The sequence below is a fragment of the Chelonoidis abingdonii genome, chromosome 18, assembly GCF_003597395.2.
Source record: "Chelonoidis abingdonii isolate Lonesome George chromosome 18, CheloAbing_2.0, whole genome shotgun sequence".
NCBI lineage: Eukaryota > Metazoa > Chordata > Testudines > Testudinidae > Chelonoidis > Chelonoidis abingdonii.
This window is the reverse complement of record NC_133786.1, coordinates 15,768,597-15,791,200: the sequence shown is the minus strand read 5'-3', so window position 1 is coordinate 15,791,200 and position 22,604 is coordinate 15,768,597. Positions and strand designations below refer to the sequence as shown.

General features: G+C 49.0%; 1 protein-coding gene across 8 annotated transcripts in view; it reads right to left on the bottom strand.

The window, feature by feature from the left end:
* Positions 1-6,456: 6,456 nt before the first annotated feature.
* NCAM1 (neural cell adhesion molecule 1) overlaps positions 6,457-22,604 on the bottom strand; it is a 256,338-nt gene continuing 240,190 nt past the window's right edge. For 4 of the 8 annotated variants that reach the window (XM_075073459.1, XM_075073460.1, XM_075073461.1 and 1 more), the window contains 4 exons: positions 14,979-15,186; positions 14,116-14,232; positions 11,216-11,998; positions 6,457-7,885 (listed from right to left, as the gene is read on the bottom strand). In XM_075073459.1, the coding sequence (XP_074929560.1) occupies positions 7,765-7,885; positions 11,216-11,998; positions 14,116-14,232; positions 14,979-15,186 (1,229 nt within the window). In that variant the 3' untranslated portion in view covers positions 6,457-7,764. The remainder of the gene's footprint in view (positions 7,886-11,215; positions 11,999-14,115; positions 14,233-14,978; positions 15,187-22,604) is intronic. The other 4 variants (XM_075073462.1, XM_032773553.1, XM_032773554.1 and 1 more) reach the window with 1 other exon arrangement.

Sequence of the window (22,604 nt, the reverse complement as noted above, 5' to 3'; positions counted from 1 at the left end):
AAATTAGGGCAAGCATTCCAGGTGCCTCTATTAATCTCCTGGCGAACAGGAAAGGATATCGGAGCCCAGAGTTCATTAAGACACTGCAGCAGGAAACAGGATGAACACCAGGCACTGGAATCCAGCCATAGCTAGGCACTGCAGCATCATGGCTGGGGAAATACCCGCTCTTGCTGGCTAGCAGGAATATGATCCAACATCAGAGATTTGCTTATGAAAGAGAATTGTTGGCTTATCTGTTCAAATGTCCTTGCTAGAGTTCGGGGGTTAGTCTAAATATTTTTTTTCCAACTGAAAATGACTTTTTCGCTGCAATGGAAACTTTTGCCAAAAAATCTTGTTTGTTGAAAACATTGGGCTTTCTATGAAGAAAACACCCCCCTTGCTCCCCCAGGACAAAAAACAAAACAAAATAAAACAAACAAAAACATTCCAGTTTGAGCAATTTTTGATAAAATGCCCCAAATTTGGAAGAAAATTGCAGTGAAAAAAAAAAACAGAAAAAAATGTCATCCAAAATTTCTCTTGGGAGAAAAAATAAACTTCCTGAGCATCATCAGCCTTTGCCTTCTCCTAAAGCAGTAATATACTCAGTGTCACTGGGCAAGCGGATGCCAGGCTAGCAACTGCATGACGTCACTAGCCATCATGGTCAGCTATGCAGTGCTGTCAGTTTACTGGGCGTCCTCCTTAAAAGTGGAGCATTGGTAGCATAGCAAGCATCAGTTTTCCCCACTGACAAGCAGATAACAGAATGGTATTGCAATGGGGTGCTCTCCCTTTAAGAGCCCGGTGGACTGGGATCGATCCCCAGAGTGTAAATGAGAGGATTAGCAAAGCGAAATCAGTCTAGGAGCAAAGGAAATGACAGCACTAACAGGACCTCTCCTAGGACATCAATCTGCACCAGTGAAGTCACTGGATGGGGCGGGCAGTTATGTCATTGACCTCAGGAGCAGGCATCTGGTAAAGGAACCTGGTTTGTGCCTGGCTCCTTTTTTTGTATGTGGTTTTCTCCCGTGGTTAAAAAACTGGGGGTGGCCTGTGCCTCCCTGGAGACTTCGCAGCTCTTAAACGAAGGGCTCTGGAAGCCAGATGATTGCATCATGGGCATGATTTTGGAGCAGCAGCAGAGTGATGGCTCCCTAAAATTAGAGTGAAGCTGATTCCACATATTCTTGATGTGGGAAGGGGAACAATAAATCAAATGATCAACATGATGCTCTCATTCTTGACTACAAGTTCACATGGGTGGATACCTAGGAGCTAGCAGAGAGCAGGATGTATAATATAATGTAAATCGATTGTGACACCGCTGCAGTCATCAGATGAGGTCTAGGATATCCAAGCTGAATGACCTCCACAGAATCATAGAAGATCAGGGTTGGAAGAGACCTCAGGAGGTATCTAGTCCAACCTCCTGCTCAAAGCAGGACCAACCCCAACTAAATCATCCCAGCCAGGGCTTTGTTAAGCCTGCCCTTAGAAACCTCTAAGGATGGAGATTCCACCACCTCCCTAAGGAACCCATTCCAGAGCTTCACCACCCTCCTAGTGAAAAAGGTTTTCCTAATATCCAACCTAAACCTCCTCCACTGCAGCTTGAGACCATTGCTTCTTGCAGCCGAGCTCCATCCTCTTTGGAACCCCCCTTCAGGTAGTTGAAGGCTGCTATCAAATCCCCCCTCACTCTTCTCTTCTGCAAACAAGCCCAGTTCCCTCAGCCTCTCCTCATAAGTCATGTGCTCCAACTCTCTAATAATTTTCATTGCCCTCTGCTGGACTCTCTCCAATTTGTCCATATCTTTAAAGTGTTTGACAACCCCTCTTCCCTTATCGATTACGCTCCACAGGATCCTTCAGTGATATTTCCTCCCACGTCTGCATTCTGATGCTATGTGGCTGCTAGCAAGATATTACTTACATAACAGGGAGTTTTTTGTAATAAAGACACTGTACGCCATTCAAAAATGCACGAGCCCAGTTTCTGCCATCACTTTGCAAGCGGCACAACAGATCGGCGCACTGGTCACATCTAGGTCATTATGGCTCTTCACTGGATTCCTGACTCATCAGTTCCTATGAAGAATGCATTCATGCCTGTCAGGCTATTTCCCTAGTAACGCTAGGGTTAGCTGGAATTCATACTGTAGTGTAAAACTCAGGAACTCTTCGGGGTCATAATAGCTGGTAAAATATTAATAAAAGTTTTCTCAGCACAAATTGTCTCACACTGAGCTGGGATAGTGGGGGAAATGGCTCTCCACAGATGGAAAGCAGATTGTTACAACTCATTGTGAGATATTTTTTTTTAAAGCCAGGCTCCAAATTACATCTTTAGGCACTGAAATTAAGTAGTCTGATTTTCTGATGGCTGGAACACGAGGCATCCACTAAAACCAATGTGGGATTTTCAAAAGCCCTGAGGTGAATTAGGAGTACAAGGTCCAAGTCAATGAGTCTTATGTTTCTCAATCATAAAGGTGAAAATTCCAGCCAGCAGAGACTGCAGGGGACTTGGAACTTTTGAAAATCTGCCCACTGATTCAGGTGCCTAAATATGGTCTTTCAGGCCTCCATTTTTAAAATTCTGACCGGTGGTTTCATTGTATGTTGCATGTTTTTCTCACACTCAAGTTTTAATTCACTGTTAAATCAAAATAACCAGTGAAATAAGTCAATATTGCTGCAGGCCGGGACACAATCCAGACGTACAAAGTGCGAGGAGCCTGCAAAGAAGTAGTTGTTTCACAAGCTGCCTCGTCACTGAGTCTGGCTGCAGCTGTGAGGGACAGTTTTCCTCTGGGTCATTGCCAGGATGCTGTTCGGCCGCATCACCTGCAGTGAATGTGGAACCAATCAAAATATCTCCATCAAAACAACCATTGTGCCGCCAACCTATGCAATCTATAGGGTAATGGCCTCCCTGCAGGTTGCACTGATGAATATCAGAGCAAACATTAAGGAAGCAAACAGACCAGGAGAAAGGGATAGTCTGATGTATTAATAAGTAGAGTCAGATCACGCTTGCCTATTGTATTTCTCTTTGTGAACAATTTGTGCACTCACGTACGGCTACAAATCAGAGTTCTAATCCCTTTTACCCCCGTATCCCTGGAGATCAAATCTGGGGATTGAATTACGTGTAGATAGCTGCATCTAATGCATTAGTAGAAACACTTTTGGCAAGGTAAATTATAGCACGATTTTCATAGGAAACACTCTGTCAGCACAGGACTCCCAGTTGCTGCTCATTGGAGCTGTTCTGATAAATGAGATGTAGGAGAGCAGAGTTAACTTTACCCATAGGAAAGCAAATTGGAGGATTCTGCGTGACAGGGCTGCATTTTCTATCATAAATAGACATAGCTAATTACAGACCTCACACCTGGGAAATGCTGGTTTGTGACTTAGGATGCTGTTTAAAACAAACACATACCCAGGTATATGCAAGGTTGGTGAACTGGCTGACGACCTTTCCAGCTCACTCTAAACCCATACTTTTAATAAGCATTTCCATGTTAAATGTCTTGGGGACAGAATTAGGAGCTGAAAAGAACCAACCTTAAAAATATTCTCCTCTGAGACTGGGCTTGAGTGTTTTACGAAGCGGTCTATGAGGTGGAAGAAGAGCCTCCAGCAAAGGTGAGGAATTGGAACAACAGCTGGTCTTGGGAGAGTCCATCTCACAAGCATCACCTCTCACATGGTCCAGATCCAAATCCTTCTCTGCTAATGAACATCCACATTGGGTCAGACCAAAGCTGCATTTAGCCCAGCATCCTGCCTTCTGACAGTGGCTAAGGCCATGTACTTCAGAGGGAATGAACAGAACAGGGAATCACTGAGTGATCCATTTATTCAGTTTCCACTCCGCTATCAAGATAACACCTCTTTTAACCAGAACTCACAGTCCCTATTGTCACCACTGTGCTAGTAACAACAGAAGTTGGTGCCTGAACCCCTTGAAGGGTCAAATATTAAGCACTAGAAAGGATCTTGTGGGCCTGTATTTGACACACGACGCACCAGGCAACAGAAAGGCTAGACTTAAGAAGTGGGCTTTTTTTTTTTTTTTTGTAATTTTTATTTGAACACAAGTATTCTGACAGAATGCAAAGTCAAAATTCTCCGTTAGTATCAGTATTTACACCGGTGAGAATGGAAATAAAGGTGGTATCAATGTTTCACTTGGTAAAAAGTTTTTTGTTTTTTTATAACAAGATAGAAGGCCCCCAAAAGTAGGGAATGCTGGGTAGGGATGTCAATGGAGGGTCTGAGAACCACTATCAAAACAGCCTATTGCGAAAACCTGGGGTCCGAAGGCTCCATATAAAAGTGTGAAAATAAAACTCCAGTCTAAAAGCTGAAAAAGTGGATGTGCTGTTGTCTTGGTATTGTATGTATGGTGCAACATGAAATGCAATCACTCCACCATCAGAAGCTGATCAGTCTCGGTGGCTATATAAATATATATGTATGGCAACAACACATATATAAATATATACAATGTAAACGGTGCCAGGTTGGTCCCTCTTCAAAGATTAAAAACAATAATGAAGAATAAATTATTTCAGTTCAGAACAGTGGAATATTTCTAAATTAAAATGACACTCTCTGGTTATGGAGAACTATAAAAATGCTTTCAAGAGTCGATACGCAAGTACTGATGGTTGAGAAATCTCAGGCCAGTATTGAAAAGGGGCAGAGTGGATTTGACTACTAGTCCAGTAAACACAGCATTTGCTGGTATCTAGCAATGATGTCCACTTCATGAATCTCAATTCAAAACCCAGTGAAGTCAACGGGAGTCTTTCTTATTGACTTGGATGGGCTTTGGATCCGGCTCTGAATTGGTTTCCTGTTCAAGACAAATGCCAATTTAGGTATCCATATCACAAGTCTAAGTACTTATCACATAGACCTTGACCAGTGTCAATGGATTTGTATCTAATCATTAGGATTGTGCAGTATTTGCCTCAGAACAGCTGCTCAGCTCTCAAAGGGTAATAACTTATGAGGTATAGAATATAGTTGGCAAAGCAAGTCAAAGCCATTAACAACTTCACATGAATGATGAACAGATTCTCATGGTAATCATTATGAACTGAGTTACACACGCTCTCTTCCAACTCATCGATTCCCCCGTGGCTATGTGGACTCTTCCTCTCTAGAAGCCACGGTGGCCTTTCACGCCACATTTGATCAATCCATCTCTTAAAAAAATGTTTTCTTAGGGACCATGGGCCAAATCTTCCCCCTAGTTACACCCATGCGGCCCGGTGGGGATAAGCAAGGGTCAGATTTGGTCCAGGATGTTTAATCAAACATCCATCCGTCCTAGTGGCACGTTAAGGATGGGCGTTGTGTGAGTGTGAGTGTGCACGTGTACTTAGGTACACACACACAGATAGCCTCCATTTCCATCCCCAGGAGCTGAGAAAAAAATTGCAACCCCCCCCCCACATTTAGCAAATGACAAGACCATTATTTTTCACAGTTTGAAATTATAATCTAGCGATGCCACTGTTAAAGACTGCATCATTATAAGAGTTCACTGAAAAGAGTGGTTCAATGTAGCTGAGACAAACTGCAGTCTCCCCACCCAAAATCTTCTTTCGTTTGTTCAGTACCATAGCACAAAGGAATGTATGCTGTAGTCAGCTTTGTTTGTTTCTCATTTAAAGGCTTCTGTTCCTTATAAGACTTATTCTCTTTATTTATTTTCCTGAATAATTTTTTTTATCTGAACTATCCGCTACACCTTCCACATCCAAACTATGTTGAAGTTTTTTTTTAATTTTAATTTTTATTATTTCAATACTATGACAAAAATCACGTTTCACACTAAAATACTCACGCGCCCACAGTGCACAAGCTTGCAGATCTAAAGTAGAATGGAAAATAAAACAAAAAATTAAAAACAAAAACAAAATAAAAACCGAAAAAGGGGGAAAATTTCTATACGAAGGCTGGTCTTCCCCCAACCACCCTCTCTGCTTCCTCTGCCCCACCCCTCATTAGCTCTTTTTCTCACCCAAAATTTGCAGTTTTTCTAGGATTCCAAATAGCAATTGTCACTGATGCTGCTGTAAGAGCAAAGTTCACCCCTGTGCAAAGCCTATGCACCACATCAGCCTCATTTTGAGCACTACAGCTATGATCCAAAGGCCAACGAAGTCAATGAGAGTCTTTCCATCAATGTCAACTGGCTTTGGATAAGGTCTTTGAGGCCCTGATCCGGTAAAGCATGAGTGGACTACTCTGTGAGCATCAAATCATGCAGTTAAATCTTTACAGGATCAGACCATAAATGTGGTGCATATACCTTGTGTTGGTGAATTTCACCCCAATTAATGAAAGGACTTTTTAGTGTTTCCACTCCCCAAAAGAAGATGCTAATTTCCTGAAGTGCACAAGCTCTTTCCTTTTAAATCCTAGAGTAAAAGAAAACAGTACTTATTTATTTCCTAAAGAGGGGGAACTGGTTTATTCAAATATCTATTCACCGAGACTAGACCAGCCCTGACTGTACAAACTCCCTTTTGCTTCTCACAGCTGAGGGAGGACTCCTGGAAGGAACAGGGGAGAATGTCTAAGAAAAGCAGAGAACATATTTCTCTTATGCAGTTGGTCCTTGGTCCAGCAAAGGACTTGAATGAATGCTTAACTTTAAGCATACCAGTATTTCCATTTACTAGGCCCATGCTTAATGTTAATGCACTTAAATGCATTGCTAGACACAGACGTTGGTTGGTGACAAGTTGTCCACTCACCAAAAGTAAAATGAACGGTGTCACTTATCTTCTTACTCCAGTAAGAAATAATAATAATAATAATAATAATAATAATTAAAAAAGATAAAGGGGAAACAACTATTGTAAACATCCATATTTTAAAATGTCTCCCTTTGCAAAGCAAGCATGCTAGTAAATCTAATATCTATAGACTGTATTTACTTAAAAAAAGGCAGCTATTTTACACTTACATTTAAACACAACAAAAGTAAAAAAAAACATTTGTCGACTGTAAACACTGGAAAAAACAAAAGTTGGCAAAAAGATTTAAAATAAAATTAAAAAAAAAATGTAGAAGTCTGAATACTGCAAATTGAAATATATCCCCGAAGCTGCAATTTTGGCATTCTTCCTAAAAATAACAATAATAATAACCCCCCCAAATAACTGCCTAAGCTGAAGATTGGATTCAGTCACAAAGGGCGAGAGATACTTTGCCTACTGAACAAATACAAAGTGAACAGAAACGTTAACTTATTTACGAGGCTTTACATATTTCAAACTCGACCGAAAAGTATAAAAATAAATTGTGGACTTTGTTCATTCAGTACTGGCTGTACCTGATGGTACAGCTGTTTACTCTGTTAGGCTAACCAAAGAAAAGTCAGGGTTAATTTCCCACCCACCCCTAAATCTAGTTGGTTTTGAGCTTCGTAACCGTATTTGCAATTGATGTTTGTGACCTTTTTTGTTTGAATATATGCAGGGCTCATTAAGCCCTGATCTGGTTGCGGGATCAACCATTTTTTAAAAAAACGGATTTTATTTTTCCTTAAAAGCAAGTGCACAACAAATAGAACCTTCCTACAAACCTACGAAGAAAAAAAAAGAGAACCCCATGTATGCATTCTTTCATTTTGTCTGTTTTTCTTTTAAAGGCAAAAGACACTAGAGGAATGAGATGTGTGTTGTGTTTTAAATGCTCAGGTGAAGTTGTTCTGTCATTTTTCTTCTTTGCTGCTGCTGATCATGCTTTGCTCTCGTTTTCATTTGTTTGTGTGGCTTCGTTGGGGACCGTCTTGACTTCTGCTGGAGGTGTCTTCGGTTCCGTTGCTTGCACCTCAGATTTTTCTTCTACAGGGGTTTTCCTGTGGAAAAGTCACCAAAACAGCACAGTTTAGAGAGAGGCCATCAGTTGGTTTATTCACTCAGATGTGCTAGCATTAAGGGATAGATATACTTCTGGAATGGCTCCAAGATGTTCATACAAAGCATCACGCCATCTTCTACAGCAGCATGACTAGAGCTGGGGAAATATTGCAAAAGACCTTCAGCTTTGGAAATACATTTGCTTGGACTTCATTCCCATCCCCTTTGGGTTTGCCTTCCAGGAATGCTCCACGGAACCAGGTTGCTGCCAGAAGTATTTGCAGGAAATGCAAACCCTGTGTGCATCTGCAATGGAAACTTGAGTCTACAAATCACCCCATCCAATCAAAGGACAGAAACACTACCATGTGACCGGAGTGCCCAATCAAAACAGGTTAAATTTTTAAAAGTGGGGGCTTTTTTCTTGGAGGCAGAATTCTGAGAGTAAATCTGAGAACACCACGATACATGGGCAGAGAGAAAAAGGGATGGAATTTATTCTCCCAGCTCTGAGACCGACATCCTCAGAAACAAGGACTGTAATTCCCAGCTGCCACGATGCAACCTCCTGGGGCCAGCAAGGGGACCCAACTAAGGTAGAGATGCCACAGGGCTACTTTAATGTACACCAGCTACAATGGTTCCGTAGGGGCTCTTCTACTGGGGGAGGGGAGACTGGTACAACGCATGTACCTCAGCTTCCCCCTCCGCCAGCCTGGGCCTGTACAGCAGCTTTAAGGTGAGTGTCCTTCTCCAGCAGTGCAAGCTAATGTGAGTAAAGACTGATGATTTGGCCCTAACTCTGTGACACAAGAATAAGCAGTGGGGGACTTCCAGAGTTGAGCAACATCTACCTCGGCTTCCTTGGGAGCCTCAGATCCTTCCTGCTTGCAGTGAGTTCACATTTTTCACACTGAAAACTGTGACCGGGGATGTATTTATCTAACATGAGTCTAAATTCCAGCAAAGCCAATGCATGCTCTCCTTTCCCCCGTCCCCCAGGGGAGAGGGGAGACGCCACACACCATCGCCACCAGTCAAGGCTGCAAAGCTCTTTTCATGCTGAGCCAAGCCGGACTGGAAATCAGGTATTAACAGATGGAAGCAATCCCCACCCGTTGCTCCTGCCAGGCAGTGTGGTACATTTACAGCACACTGGGCACCTCCAGCTGAGGGGTCTAGCTAGTGAGAAAGTTTTCTGGGTTCACTTCACCACGGAGGCTTTGTTAGCTGGAGCTGTGGAGCAGCCTGGTCGCTGTTACTGATGTGACTGGCTAGGGACAGGGATATTTGCAGTGTAAGATTCCCCTCAGAGTGTAGGATGCAGGCCGCGAAGTTGCCCAGAGGTTCCCCTCACATAGCCCTGCCGGCCAGGGACAGATTAGCAAGTGAAGAGAATACTCTGATACCAGAAAGGTACATTGCAGAGATGCTTTTTGGTTTCTACCTTGGATTCTGGGACTTGTGTGACATGGATTGGAAGGACTCTCTGCATGTGCAAGTGGGAAGAGGGGCTGCAGGTGGAAATGCCTGCTCGCTGCTGGCAATGCATCCCCTGAGCTTCTTCCATGTCAATCCCAGCAGCACATGCTACAGCCTCCTAGCACTTCCGCTGCAAGTTCTTCGGGCCAGGGACTCTTTCTTCCTTATATGGTGCTAGATGCTGGACACAGCGGGGCCTTGTCCTACAGGCACAACAGCCATATAAATAAAGTGACCACGGAGTCACTTAGCCTTGTTCACCACAGCTGTGTGGTCAGACCAGCCCAAGTACATCTGCTGTGCTGCTCAACCCCCCAGGCTGAACACGCCTGCTGCGCTGCGGGTGGCAGGATGCTCATGCTGTCCTGCTGGACAGTCACTCTCCAGCGTGTTAGTGGATTGAAGCAGCACAGCAGGCATGACGGGGTAACCAAAAGCCACGAGGAGCCAGGCACCTACCTAATGCTATGGAACAGCACGTGCTTTGACTTTGCTCTGACAGGAGCTACCTGCAGCCTGCAGAACACTTAGGACCAGACTGAGTACTGCCCACACCAGAGGAGCGGCACTGAACCCAAACTTTGGAGTGCCAGGCTTTGTGGGTGCTAATACACAAATCTGTGAGCACAGGGGTATTTTTCCTGGGAAAGGGGGGTGGAGGGGGAGGAGAAGTTCCAGCCAAAGCCACGACTCAGCATTGTGTCATGTCAAACCAGCTGCTCCCACAAATCTGAGCTGTTCTTCCAACACAAGAACCCCTTTTCCCTCAGGAGGGCACCAGCCCGATGGCATTTGGGAAGCAGTGGTTGCTTCCTTCATCTGACCCTGTCTCTGACAATGTGCGGCAGCCAAAAGGCTGTGCTGAACCCAGACAGTGCCAACACCCTGAACAGGACAGAGTCCATGCACTGCCTATCAGCACTCCCCACTCCTCCGCTTTGCAGGCTCTCCCAGGAACCGCTGTCCATGCTGAGCCAGTGAAGCAGCTCTATTCTCCCACCTCGCTCAACCTGCCCCCACATCACGCCCCTAATGCTGCAGCCAAAGCTGTCTGCAACTCCAAGCAACACAGTGTCTCTTGCCAAATGCAAGGCACAGGGTGATGCCCGGGGGTGAGGGGAATCCTGTTCAGATGGAATGAGGCTGTCCCTTCATGCCTACAGGCTTAGTGGCTCTCTCTTAATCGCTTGTGGGAGCCGAGGGGAGACTGGATGGAAGGAAATTCATCACTAGCTCACCAGGATGAGACAAGGCCAAATGGGCCAGCCCCGAACAGCTGTGCTGGTCCCACAGGCAGGCTTGCCCCAGGTCCTTCTTCATAGGGAACTTGCTATGTAGGGCCTGATCCCAAAATGTATTGAGCACCCACAGTCCCCCTTTTGGCCAGGTTCTGTCTTGCCTTGCAATGGAGTAAAACTGGAGTGACTCTAGTTGAGCTGCTTTGGATTTATATTAGTGAAATTGAGTTTGGTCTGTTGTCGCCAGTGAACTACAACGGCATAGTGTTTGTCAGGATCAGGCCCCTTTTTGCCGCAAGGAAGTGATCCTGAGCCCTTTCCGAACAGAATCGAGAACAAGATGGAAGCCTAACTGTTAACACATTATCAATGTATTACTTCATCTTTCCCTGTGGACTAGACACCTGTCTGCTCTGCACTGCACCCAGGGGCCCCCTACTCCTCCTTTCACCCAGCCTCCCTAGTGCCAGGTCCTGCTGTAGTGGTTAACAGGTGAGTTAGTTTGCTAGAGAAACAATGAGGTTAGTTAAGAGAACATCCAATGAGAACACAGCACTAATGCACAAGACGCACAGCACACACACCACAGAAGATTAAAGGCAGCCATACTCGGTCTTTGCCGGTGCCAGCGGTACAGAGCTGTCTACAGTGGGAGCAGCAAGCTCGCGAGCTTGCCCACTAGCCACACTGGCAGGAGCAGTAGTGCCAAGAGCTGCAAAAACATCCTTTGCAAGGTCAATGTCTGGGGTCTTGAAGGTCCCTTCGTCCATTTTAAAGTCCTCGTTCTGGGAGGGGTTTGTGGTGCTGCCTGAGGCAGCCTCGCTCTTCAGGTTAGTTGGGTTCTTGGCTGTTTCTGTTGGACTCTTCACCATGCTGGGTTGTGCAGCTTCCTTTTCTGGGCTTTTGGTGCTTGACACCTCCTGCTTGGGCTCTGAAGAAGCTGGAGGGCTAGCAGGATTTGCAGGGGCTGGGGCAGATGGCTTGCTACCAGCTGGCGCCTTTGAGGCCTCAGCCATGCTGGTGGCATTGCTGGGACTGAGCACTGCCCCTTGGTTGGCCAGGACACTCGAAGACAAATTACTAGTGGCCGGAGTAGATGTTGGGGTGTCGCTGAGGTCAACCAGGGGGGCGACTTTGGGGGCCGAGGAGGACAGTGGTGAGGAAGCTGAGGTGGCTGCCCCTTTGGCCGGAGTGGCCTGGCTGGGCGGCACGGAGTTTGAGTCAGGGATAGCTGTGGCTGGCAGGGCAATACTGGAAGTCAGGGTGGTGGTCTCGCTGGTCGGGCTGTTCTGAGCAGTGGCAAAGGTTTCGGTGATAGTGTCAGAATTAGTGGTGCCCGTGGTTACGGAAGGCAGCATGTCCTCCACTGTAGCTGTAGTATCAGCTGGGTGCCTGCGAGGAGGACAGGAGTAGAAGAGAAATAGACAATGAAGCCCATAAATGATAGGGGGGAAATGAGAGGAAAGGCAAGAGACGGCGCAGCGCAAGCAGCAGCAGCGTGGCATGCAGTTGTAATGCATACAGAGGACACAGAAGCAAGAGAAGAGGAACCTGCTGAGGCCAGATGTGCCACTGGGAACAGGCACCAAGGGGGGAGATCAAAGAGCGACGAGGCAGAGGAGGAAGAGCAGAGAGTACATGGCATTCCAGGAGCAGCTTGCTCACATGGCGTTTTGTGCATCAAGTCTTAACCCAAACTTCACCCCAATCTATGCCCTGTAGAGAGGCTTTTCTCCCCTAACCTAGCCTCCCTCCTCAGCCTCCTCCCCAACATCCCGTGGACCCTTGTCTTCCTCCTGCTCCTGAGGCCCCAATCCTGAGAGCCAGTAACACATCTTGGCCTCACCAATGTTTCTGGTCCTGATCCAGGGCCCTGGGTCCAAGCCTCCTGTCCTAGCCCTGCCCCAGTATCTGTGCACCTCTTACTTTCATCCAACCTCAGAGTATGTGTCCCACACACTTTGGGCCAGCATCTTCCTCCCTTCTGACTGAGTCTGTCTTTAGTTTGGTTCCAACTAGGGTCAGTGTTACTTCAGGACGATGTGTGACAGCACAAACTGTGCTTTGGCAGCCATGGTAGAACCTAGACAGTTTTACTGATGGGAGCTTTTCTGAAGCCGGAAGCTTTAATGAGGAGGGAAGTGGGGGAGGGGACGTTGCGGGAAAGACAACGGTTAATCGAGTGAGAAGCCAACGCTTTCGACACCACCACCCTGGCTTATTAATTGGGGACAACCTCCATAAAGGTTAATCACTTCATTAAAAGTTCAGCAAAACCCAAGGAAAGCTCAACACATTCAACAGCAAGAGCACATCCCCAGGCCAGTTCTGTTGCATAAAACATGGCTCCTGCTTCTCTCCTGGCCAGGCCCAGAAACCCAGTTTGCCAGCAACGCCATTAGCACCAGTTATTCTCAGTTCTCACCCCAGCAGAGAAGAGAGCAACACTACGGATGGGGAAGCCTAGAGATCCAATGACTCTGGCAACCCAGTGAGAAAATAAGAAACTCAATGGGTCAACCCCAAACCAGAGCCAAAACATTAACTGGACAAAGATATTATTTCTTCTTGGAGAGCTCAGATGATATCTATCTCCTGTTCCACAGAGCCCAGGAATGTCTGTAAGACACTTGCATCCAGACACAGAGATGGTCCAATACCCAGTCAGAATGGGCCATCTTCCAGCAGGTTTAATAAACCAGTTCACTCGCAGCCAGTTTAGTGGATTCAAACAAGTAGATATGGTTCAACTACTCTGCCCATTTCTGCCACACAGTTCACTGGTGGCCTTCTGAAATCTCCCAGCATGCACTGCTTCTGGGACCTAGACTGGGAATGATGGAGTAGGTGCCCAGAGGCCATTGCAAGTACCACAGTTTAGAACTGGGCTAAATTGGATGCTGGGCAAATCTAGTTCATCCTGGCTAGTGCAGATGCACGAAACCATGGCTCATGCCCAAATGGTGAATTTCCCTGGTGCACACGAGACCCATGGATAACTCCCAAACCCTCTCCTGGCCCAGTGTGCAGGCAGGGATGTCTGAACTTGCGACATGCCTCCCACCACAGTTGTAAATCTGGCACAAATCCAGAGCGCAGCTGCTCTGTCGCTATCAATTCTAGGAGGCCCTTTCGCTCGGGGCAAGTAGGCGTCGACACCGTACCATGGGTGCGGCACTAACTAGCCATTGGCACAGCATTGCACCACCAGGAGGCAGTGTGATATGGGGCATCTGCCCCGCAGCCCTGGCAATGAGCAGGGCTGGGTGATGGTGCTCTACCATGGGAAGCACTTGGCCCCGAAGCTTTGTTCTCGTTCTTTGCAAATATTACAAAGGAAATGGTGCTGAGGGAGAGAGGAGCTCCTCACTGTGACAGGGCAGGGACCCAGCTCTGAGCCTTGACCATTCTCCTTCTCTTGCCTAGGTCACCTATGCGAGAGGCCAGAGGTTACAGTGGCAGATGAGGCTGCACTGACCGTGCGCGAGAACAACTGAATGTCAACCTACTCAGGCTCTGTCAGCGGCGTGGTCTCGTTGGGCTCTGTGTGTTTGCCTCCATCGTGGTTCGGGGTCCGCTCCTCCTCAGTCCGTACCTCCACGATGGGCTCTTTTGACTCGTCTTTTCTGAAAGGACATTGCAAACTCGGGTGAGTGGTTCCCAGCCTCAAACAAGCACCCTTCCTTGGGGGTGGGAGGGACAGGCTGCCAGCAGCAACTGTCCACATGGTAGGGTGGGGCTGGCCTGGGAAAGCAGCTTGGTTCTTAGCCCCGACACATGCCCCCTTCCCAAACCTCAAACAAGGACCATGGCAGAACCTAGTGTCAGTGAGTGGCTCATCCTCTGCCCCACCCCCCTCCCCGAGCCACCCTGGGATGCTGAATAGACAATGCTCTCTGCCCCAATAAGGACATGGCACCTGGATACAGGACCTCCTCCACCTGATCTTGCTGGATTCTAGATCAGCCTGACGCTGGCTTTGGAGGTGGATGGGGCAAAAAGCAGGGGACTCTCAGAAGAAAGCCCTCCTGAAGAAACAGCAGTGAAAGAGTAGCCCCCAACCAAATCCCATCCTTGCACTAACCCCCATGAAGTGCCAGAGCTGGAGCCAGCCCGAACGCCGGCTTCCCCAGAAATGCAGCCTCTTCTGTGGCTGGAATATGGTGTGGGGGGGGGGCATGAATCTCCTGGGGGAAGGGCAGCAGCCTCAAGGCACTGCTGGAGCATGTGGCCCCCAGTCAGGCTGCCACTTGCTTTCTGAGGCTATAAGACTGGATTTGAGGGTAGAGGTGTGGTACTGGGGGCTGTTCCACTCCAGGGAGCTCATGGCTGATGGAAGGACAGGTCAGAGGTGAGCAGAGAGGTTACTCACGAGAAGGCAGCTTTGCCCTCCTCCATGTCTTTGCCCTTGGCCCCGGGCCCAGATTTGCCGCACAGGTTGACCGCGATGCACATCAGCAGGCCGCACTTGTTCAGGAAGTAGCAGGTGATGTCCACAGCCACCAGGAGCAGCACAAAGATGACAATGAGAATGCCCACGATGGCAGCGGTCCCCAGGCCTGACGTGGGGCTAGTGCTGGCTTCAGAGACCAAAGGAAAGGGGGAAAAGGTGATGCAGTTAAATGAAGGCAGTCTTGGTCCTCGAACTGCAGCAGTGCCGGGAATAGATACAGTGGTGCCTTGGCCTCTGCAAAACTTTTCAATGGAGTGACCGGGGCTCTGGGAGTGAGATGCCACAGCGGGATCCGGCCCCACCCTTTCTAGGAGTGCTGTTATTGGTGGCTCCTTATCCTGGGAATAGGCTGCACTGGCTCCTGTCTTTCCATCAGGGAAGGACTGGACAAGGCAGGGCTACCAGGGCTTTTCTCAGCTCTGCTGGGCAAAGGCCTGGAGAATACACTGTGGGCAACTATCCTACCCAGTCCTCTGGACCATGAGACAGATAGGAAAAACCTACAAGGTCTTTCTCTGTCTCTGCCATCTGAGTGTTCTCCAAAGGGAGGCGGAGGGCTTTCCCCAGGGCACAGCCTGCCAGGGCTGTACAAAGAAGGGCCCCATGCCTGGGCTCTGGCTGTGTCGCACTGGTTCAACCTCATGTTAAAAGAAACTGCAGGATCTCAGCACTGGTCTGTCCTTCACTGAGGAGAGGGGGGAAGGCACAGGGCCCAGCTGACTGGCCTGGGAGACTCTACTCCCAGCAGGGTTATTACAAAGGAGCTTGTCGCTACATGGGACTCACCACTCCTGCGCATTTCCCTGGTGCCAGGCAGACACCCACACACCAAGTGTCCTTGGGAGACCTCCCACCTGACACCATTCTTTCTAGCATGGACGAGGCTGATGGGAAGCAGCCGGTGGGGGAGACGGATTTACACTCCCCAGGAGTGAGGGGTTCAGCTGAGGTTGTGCGGGAAACTGTGGGAGGAGCCACTTTTTCACAGTGGTGCTCTCCCGCTGCCCTGCTCTAAGAGTCAGGGAGCTGGGCACATTTAGACTCAGCTACTGAAGTCGGCCCGAGAATGCCCTCAACTCGTGCAAACCCATGGAGACTCTTTGGGGCATGAGAGCAATAAACTGCTCTGGGATTTTTGAAAACCAGGGTTTTTGGGAAGGAGGGAGTAGGGAGAAATGAGAGCCAAGCTCTGAGATTTCATTAGCTACTTGCTGGCCACAGGGGCTAGCACCTGGCCTGCACTGAGGGTGGGGAGAGGTGTGTATATGAGGATGGGGAGAGAGCTTGTGGTTTTGCCTGGCATCTGTTGCTCATAATCATGAGTGTCAGATTTATACTAATAAAACACAGAGGTGATTTAGTCATTTATCAGAGAAATCTCCAGTACAGACAAGGGATCAATGCCTACACACGTGCACCCGGATGCGTGCATCTACACACACGTCCATCTCCTGTACAGACAAGGGACCTATGCCTGCACACGTGTACCCGGACGCGTGCATCTACACACACGTCCATCTCCCGTACAGACAAGGGATCTATGCCTGCACACGTGCACCCGGACGCGTGCATCTACACACGTCCATCTCCTGTACAGACAAGAGATCAATGCCTACACATGTGCACCCGGACGCGTGCATCTACACACACGTCCATCTCCCGTACAGACAAGGGATCTATGCCTGCACACGTGCACCCGGACGCGTGCATCTACACACACGTCCATCTCCCGTACAGACAAGGGATCTATGCCTGCACACGTGCACCCGGACGCGTGCATCTACACACACGTCCATCTCCTGTACAGACACGGGAGCAATGCCTACACATGTGCACCCGGATGCATGCATCTACACACACGTCCACTTGCACCTGTGCCCACACACACACGCGCTCTAGCTGCTATATATAGGAAAGAAAGCAGAGTCCAATCATTATAGTGTAAATGCTCTGGCCACACATCTGCCTCACTTGTGACTGCAGAAAGCACCTGGGAATTCTCAGTGTGGGGCCCTGCCTGGCATCAGGCACTTGCTCTCGAGAGCTTCACTAGCAGAGTGTGACACAACTGGGGGGAGGAAATAAAAAATGCCCAGGGAGCAGCAGAGACTGACTGCCCAAAGAGAGAGAGAGTTTAACCAAAGCACATTGAAGTCCATGTGAATACTACTTCTGCCTTGGAAGGACTGGGCCCTAAAAGGGTTACATTTCCATCTCTTGGCTACGTGGTGGCTAAGAGGTCTATGACAGAGAGAGACAAGGTGGGTGAGGTGAATATCTTTTATTGGACCAACTTTTGTTGATGAAAGAGACAAGCTTTCGAGCTACACAGAGCTCTTCTGCAGCTCTGGGAAACTAAGGCTACATCTACATTAGCACTTTTGTTGGTAAATCTTACGTTGCTCAGGGGTTGAAGAAACCACCCCGTGTGACATAAGTTACACCGACAGAAGTGCCAGTGAGGACAGCACTGTGTTGGTGGGACAGCTTCTCCTGCTGACATAGCTACCGCCGCTCATGGAGCCAGTTTTAGGATGTCGACGGGAGAGCTCTCCCCTGTTGGTACAGCTGTGCTGCTGTAAGCTCATTAGTGCAGACATGGTAATATCAAGGAAGACTCCCTGACAGAGACACACGGGAATGTCTCCCAAGGAAAATGATGGGGGTCCTATTGCTTGTGACATTTAAGTCCTATAGTAAAGATGAAAGCCCCTGTATTGCCTTGAAAGGGACATGCCTGCATTCATGCCTTGTTGATCCAGCAGGTGTTTCTGATTCTCTCTGGCTTCCCTGTCTCAGAGACCAGCCACAAGCTGCATAGGGGAATCATGCATCTTGGAGGGACTCCCTTGCTTTGTTTCATTGTTGGCTGGTATTTGTGCTGCTACTGATGCTTGCTTCTACTATTTTCCAAACAGGAGAAAACAATTTTCTGTGAGCTGACTGGGGTGTAGAAACAAACAATCTACGTCACAGAGGCACATGACACAGTTCCTTGAGCAGCATCCCGTTTTCAATGCTGCTCCTGCAAGTTCTTATGCATGTGCTTAACTTTCCTGACACGAGTAGTCCCACTGAAGACACTGACATAAGTATAGCTCAGGTTATGCACAAGTGTTTGAAGGAGCAGCACCTGGGTTAGGAACACAGTTTAGCTTCTAGCACAAGAAAAATGCTTTTTATGCTGCATAAAAAACCTTTGAGCAAATCTGCCTGGTAGTGGAGATCGTATGTTTCATCTAACCGGGACAAGGCAGCAGATAACGGGCGTTACTTGGCACCTGGCAGTGGCTCTGGTCCAAATCTTCCAACAGCACACCTGAAAATGCCTCAGACCTAGTACACTGGTCTATGAAATTGCCAAGCTTAGAGAACTTTAAGACTCAGAAAAGGGTTGGACATTGATATGGATAACAAGAACGGTCAGGCTTACAGAAACAAAGAGCAGAACAACCTAAACCTTCCTGCTCCAGGGCCTAACCCAGCCTCCAATGTCTACACTGCCTTTAGACACCTGCAGCTGACTCGGGCTGCAGGGCTGTTTATTTGCAGGGTCCTAGAGTCTGGACATCTACCTTGCAATTAAATAGCCCCACAGCCCGAGTCAGCTGGCACGGGCCAGCCGTGGGTGTCTAAGTGCAGTGTAGACAAAGCCTTATTAACAGGCACCGGGAGAAAACTTTCCTTAAGGTCACGTTCCACAATTGCCTACTCTGCTGCACGGATTCTTGTACCTTCCTCTGACGCACGTGGGGCTGGCCACCAGGATACTGAACTAGACAGACCCCTCTGATTTGGCCAGTCCTATGCACCGAGTTAAAAGCCTCTGTGCTGCATGCAGAGGGGCTGGCAGCCTGAATGGGTCTGGCAGATGGGACAAATTCTACATCTTCCTAAACGGAATGAGGTCCCACTAACAAAACTTTGGTTTTAGTGCATCCATTCAATTCAAAAGGTCAGTGACTCTGTGCCCCACACATCCCTGTTGAAGTGTCTCAGGCACAAGCTCCTGCCCTGAGGAAGTGAAGGTATCAGCAGCAGCAAGTTCCAAGAGCACATGGGGTACAAAGATCAAACAGATCTGACCCACGTGACTCCCAGAGCCACTATGGTACCAGATCATGGTAGTGTCAAAGCACCTGATGCCCTCATAGCCCAGTCAGACCTTCCTGCCCATGCGTGCATGCAGTTCAATGGCTGCTTCTCTGCTACCAGCATTACACATCTCTGTGGGCTAGTGTCCAATTAGTATGAAGGCCGTATAGTGTACTCAGGTGTCACAAAGCCCTTCAGGGATAAATCCTGGGCTCGGTCTTTTCCTCTGGCTGTGGGAGATGGATTTATGGCGTGTCTGGTTTCCACATGTAAATTCCTCCTGGCCTAGAATCCTCAGTTCTGGCAGGAGATGGCAGCAGAACAGAGTCAATACTGGAAATGGCCCACAGTGGTGAGAGGCGGGCTTTGCTCCCAGTCTAACTCAGAGATGGCTCAGCCAGGAGGGTCACAGGAAAAGACGGTTGCTCACCTTTGTAACTGTTGTTCCTCGAGATGTGTTGCTCATATCCATTCCAGTTAGGTGTGTGCGCGCCGCGTGCACGTCCGTCGGAAGATTTTTACCCTAGCAACACTCGGTGGGTCGGCAGGGCGCCCCCTGGAGTGGCGTCGCCATGGCACCGGATATATACCCCTGCCGACCCAGCCGCCCTTCAGTTCCTTCTTGCCGGCTACTCCGACAGTGGGGAAGGAGGGCGGGTGTGGAATGGATATGAGCAACACATCTCGAAGAACAACAGTTACAAAGGTGAGTAACCGTCTTTTCTTCTTCGAGTGCTTGCTCATATCCATTCCAAGTTAGGTGATTTCCAAGCCTTATGTAGGCGGTGGGGTCGGAGTGAGATACTGCAAAATGCAAAACTGCTGAGCCAAAGGCTGCAGTATCCCTTGGCTGTTGAACCAGAGCATAATGCGAAGCAAGGGATGGACCGAGGACCATGGAGCTGCGCGATAGATCTCGTGGGTAGGTACACGAGTTAGTAAGGCGGCAGATGAAGCCTGAGCCCTGGTAGAACGCATGGTGATGTGGCTTGGGGAAATGTGAGCCAAATCATAACAAGTGCGGGTGCACGGCAGCACCCAAGATGAGATCCTCTGAGAGGAAACAAGTAGGTCTTTCTTCGCCAGCTACTGCGACCGAGAGTTGGGGCGAGTTACAAAACGGTTTTGTCCGCTCGACATAAATGCGAGCGCTCCACAGACGTCCAGGGAGTGCAATTGTTGTCCCCATCGCGTTGAGTGTGGTGAACATGAAAGGCCGAAACCACCTTAGGGAGGAAAGCCAGGTGTGGTTCTAACTGCACCTGGTTTTTGTGAACAGAATGTATGGCAGAACCACCATAAGAGCCCTGAGCTCGAAGACTCGTCTGGCCGACGTAACGGCTACTAGGAAAGCTGTCTTCCAAGACAGGTATAACAGCGAGCAGGTCGCTAACGGGTCGAATGGAAGAGACATAAGTCTGGTTAGACCCAGGTTGAGGTCCCAGGTTGGGGCTGGGCGGCGTACCTAAGGGTGTATGCGCTGCAAGCCCTGAGGAACCTCGAAACCATAGAGTATGAGAACACAGAACGACCACCTTAGCCTGGGAAGGAAGGTAGAGATGGCTGCCAAGTGTACCCTTGGCGATGACACCGCTAGGCCCTGCTGTTGCAGTGCAGAGGGTAGTCCAAAATAGAGGGGATCGAGACCCCAGCAGGAGTAAGATTGAGCGTGTCGCACCTGTAGGAGAAACGCTTCCACCTGGCCAGGTACGTTGACCAGGTGGAAGGCTTCCTGCTATCGTGATAGTCACGTAGCGGTCACACCATGAGGTGAAGAGACTGCATCCGGGCGGCGAAGTCTGCGTGCAGTCCTGAGGTATGAGGTCTGGGTGGAGTGGCAGGGTAATTGGGTAGGCTATTGACAGGCCGAGCAACGTGGCGTATCAGCGCTGCCTCGACGACGCTGGAGTGAACATGATGATGCGCCCTGCCCCTGCGAAGTCTGAGCAGGACCCAATGAGCCGGGGGAACGTGGGAAGGCATAAAGGCGTTGGCCCTTCCACGGCATGAGGACAGCGTCCGAGATCGGTCCCGGAGAGAGACCTTGCGAGGAGCAGAACCTCGGTCATTTCCGTTCTCGTGGTAAGCGAACAGGCCCATATGTGGGAAAAAATCCCCACTGCTGGCAACAGAATGCATGACATCAGGCAGGGCGAGCACTCATGAGACAGGAAAGACCTGCTGAGTCAAAGCACCGAGGAGAAAAGATGCTACCAGATTTTCGAGTGGGCTATGCAAAGGTCCCAGAGACGGATGGCCTCCTGACAAAAGGAGGAGGACCATGTCCCTCCCAGGTTGTTTATGTAGGACATGGCCGTTGTGCTGGCTGTAAACACTGAGACGCCACTGCCTCGCAGCTGCTGCTGGAAGACCCTCATTTTACTGAGGTGAGCACCTGAGTCGAGAGATGACGTATCCGTCGTCAGGGACAGTGAGGGCTGTGGCGGATAGAGCGGCTGGGGGCATCCTACCCCCACCAGGGAGGGAGTTAGCCACAGTGTAGGGAGCCTAGGTGCTCGAGGGAATGGTGACTATCGTGACCATTGGGCCCCTGTCCCGGCGGTACGCCGATTTGAGCCAAACTTGGAGAAGACAGAGGTAGAGCGTAGCGTGTTTGGTTACAAACTAGCAGGCAGCCATGGAACCCGGGAGACCCAGACAAGGGCGAGCCAAGGTCGTCGGGAAAGTTTGCAGACCTCGGATGATCGGTGCCATCGCCTGAAACCGTGGCTGTGGTAAGCGGATCCGGCTAGCTCGGAGTCCAGGATAGCCCCTAGGAAGTCTAACCTCTGCGTGGGAACCAGAGTGGATGTTTCCATAGTGATCATCAGGCCTAGACATGTGAATAGGTCCCTGACGATGCCCACACCTGAGTGACTTGCGTCGTGGAGTATCCTCAGATAAGCCAATCGTCCAGATGCAGAAAATGCACATCCAAGGTCGGCGGAGGTGGGTGGCGACTACGGCCACACACTAGGTTAATGCCTGCGGGGCTGTAGAAAGGCCAAACAGCAGGACCGTAAACTGGAAGTACCGATGGTTGGCTAGAAAGTGGAGGTATCTCCTGTGCGGATGGGAGATGGCAATGTGAAAGTACGCGTCTTTCATATCGAGGTGGCATACCAGTCTCCAGGATCTAAGGACAGGATAATGGTTCCCAGGGATACCATGTGGAACTTCAACCTTATCATAAACTGGTTGAGTCCTCGTAGGTCTAGGATAGGTCTGAGACCTCCATACAAGTCGGGGATTACGGAATAAGGGAAGTAAGTGCCCCGTTCATCCATCAGCGTGTGCACCTCGTGTAAGAGGAATTGCGCCCGAGAGGAGTCCCTGAAGAGGGACAGGGTTGGAACAAAGTGGAGGTGGTACTCACACTCCACCATGTGTAGGGAACAGCGAACTGAAGTTAACTGGGACCATGCCAAGAGGCAGTAGGAGTGGGATCCC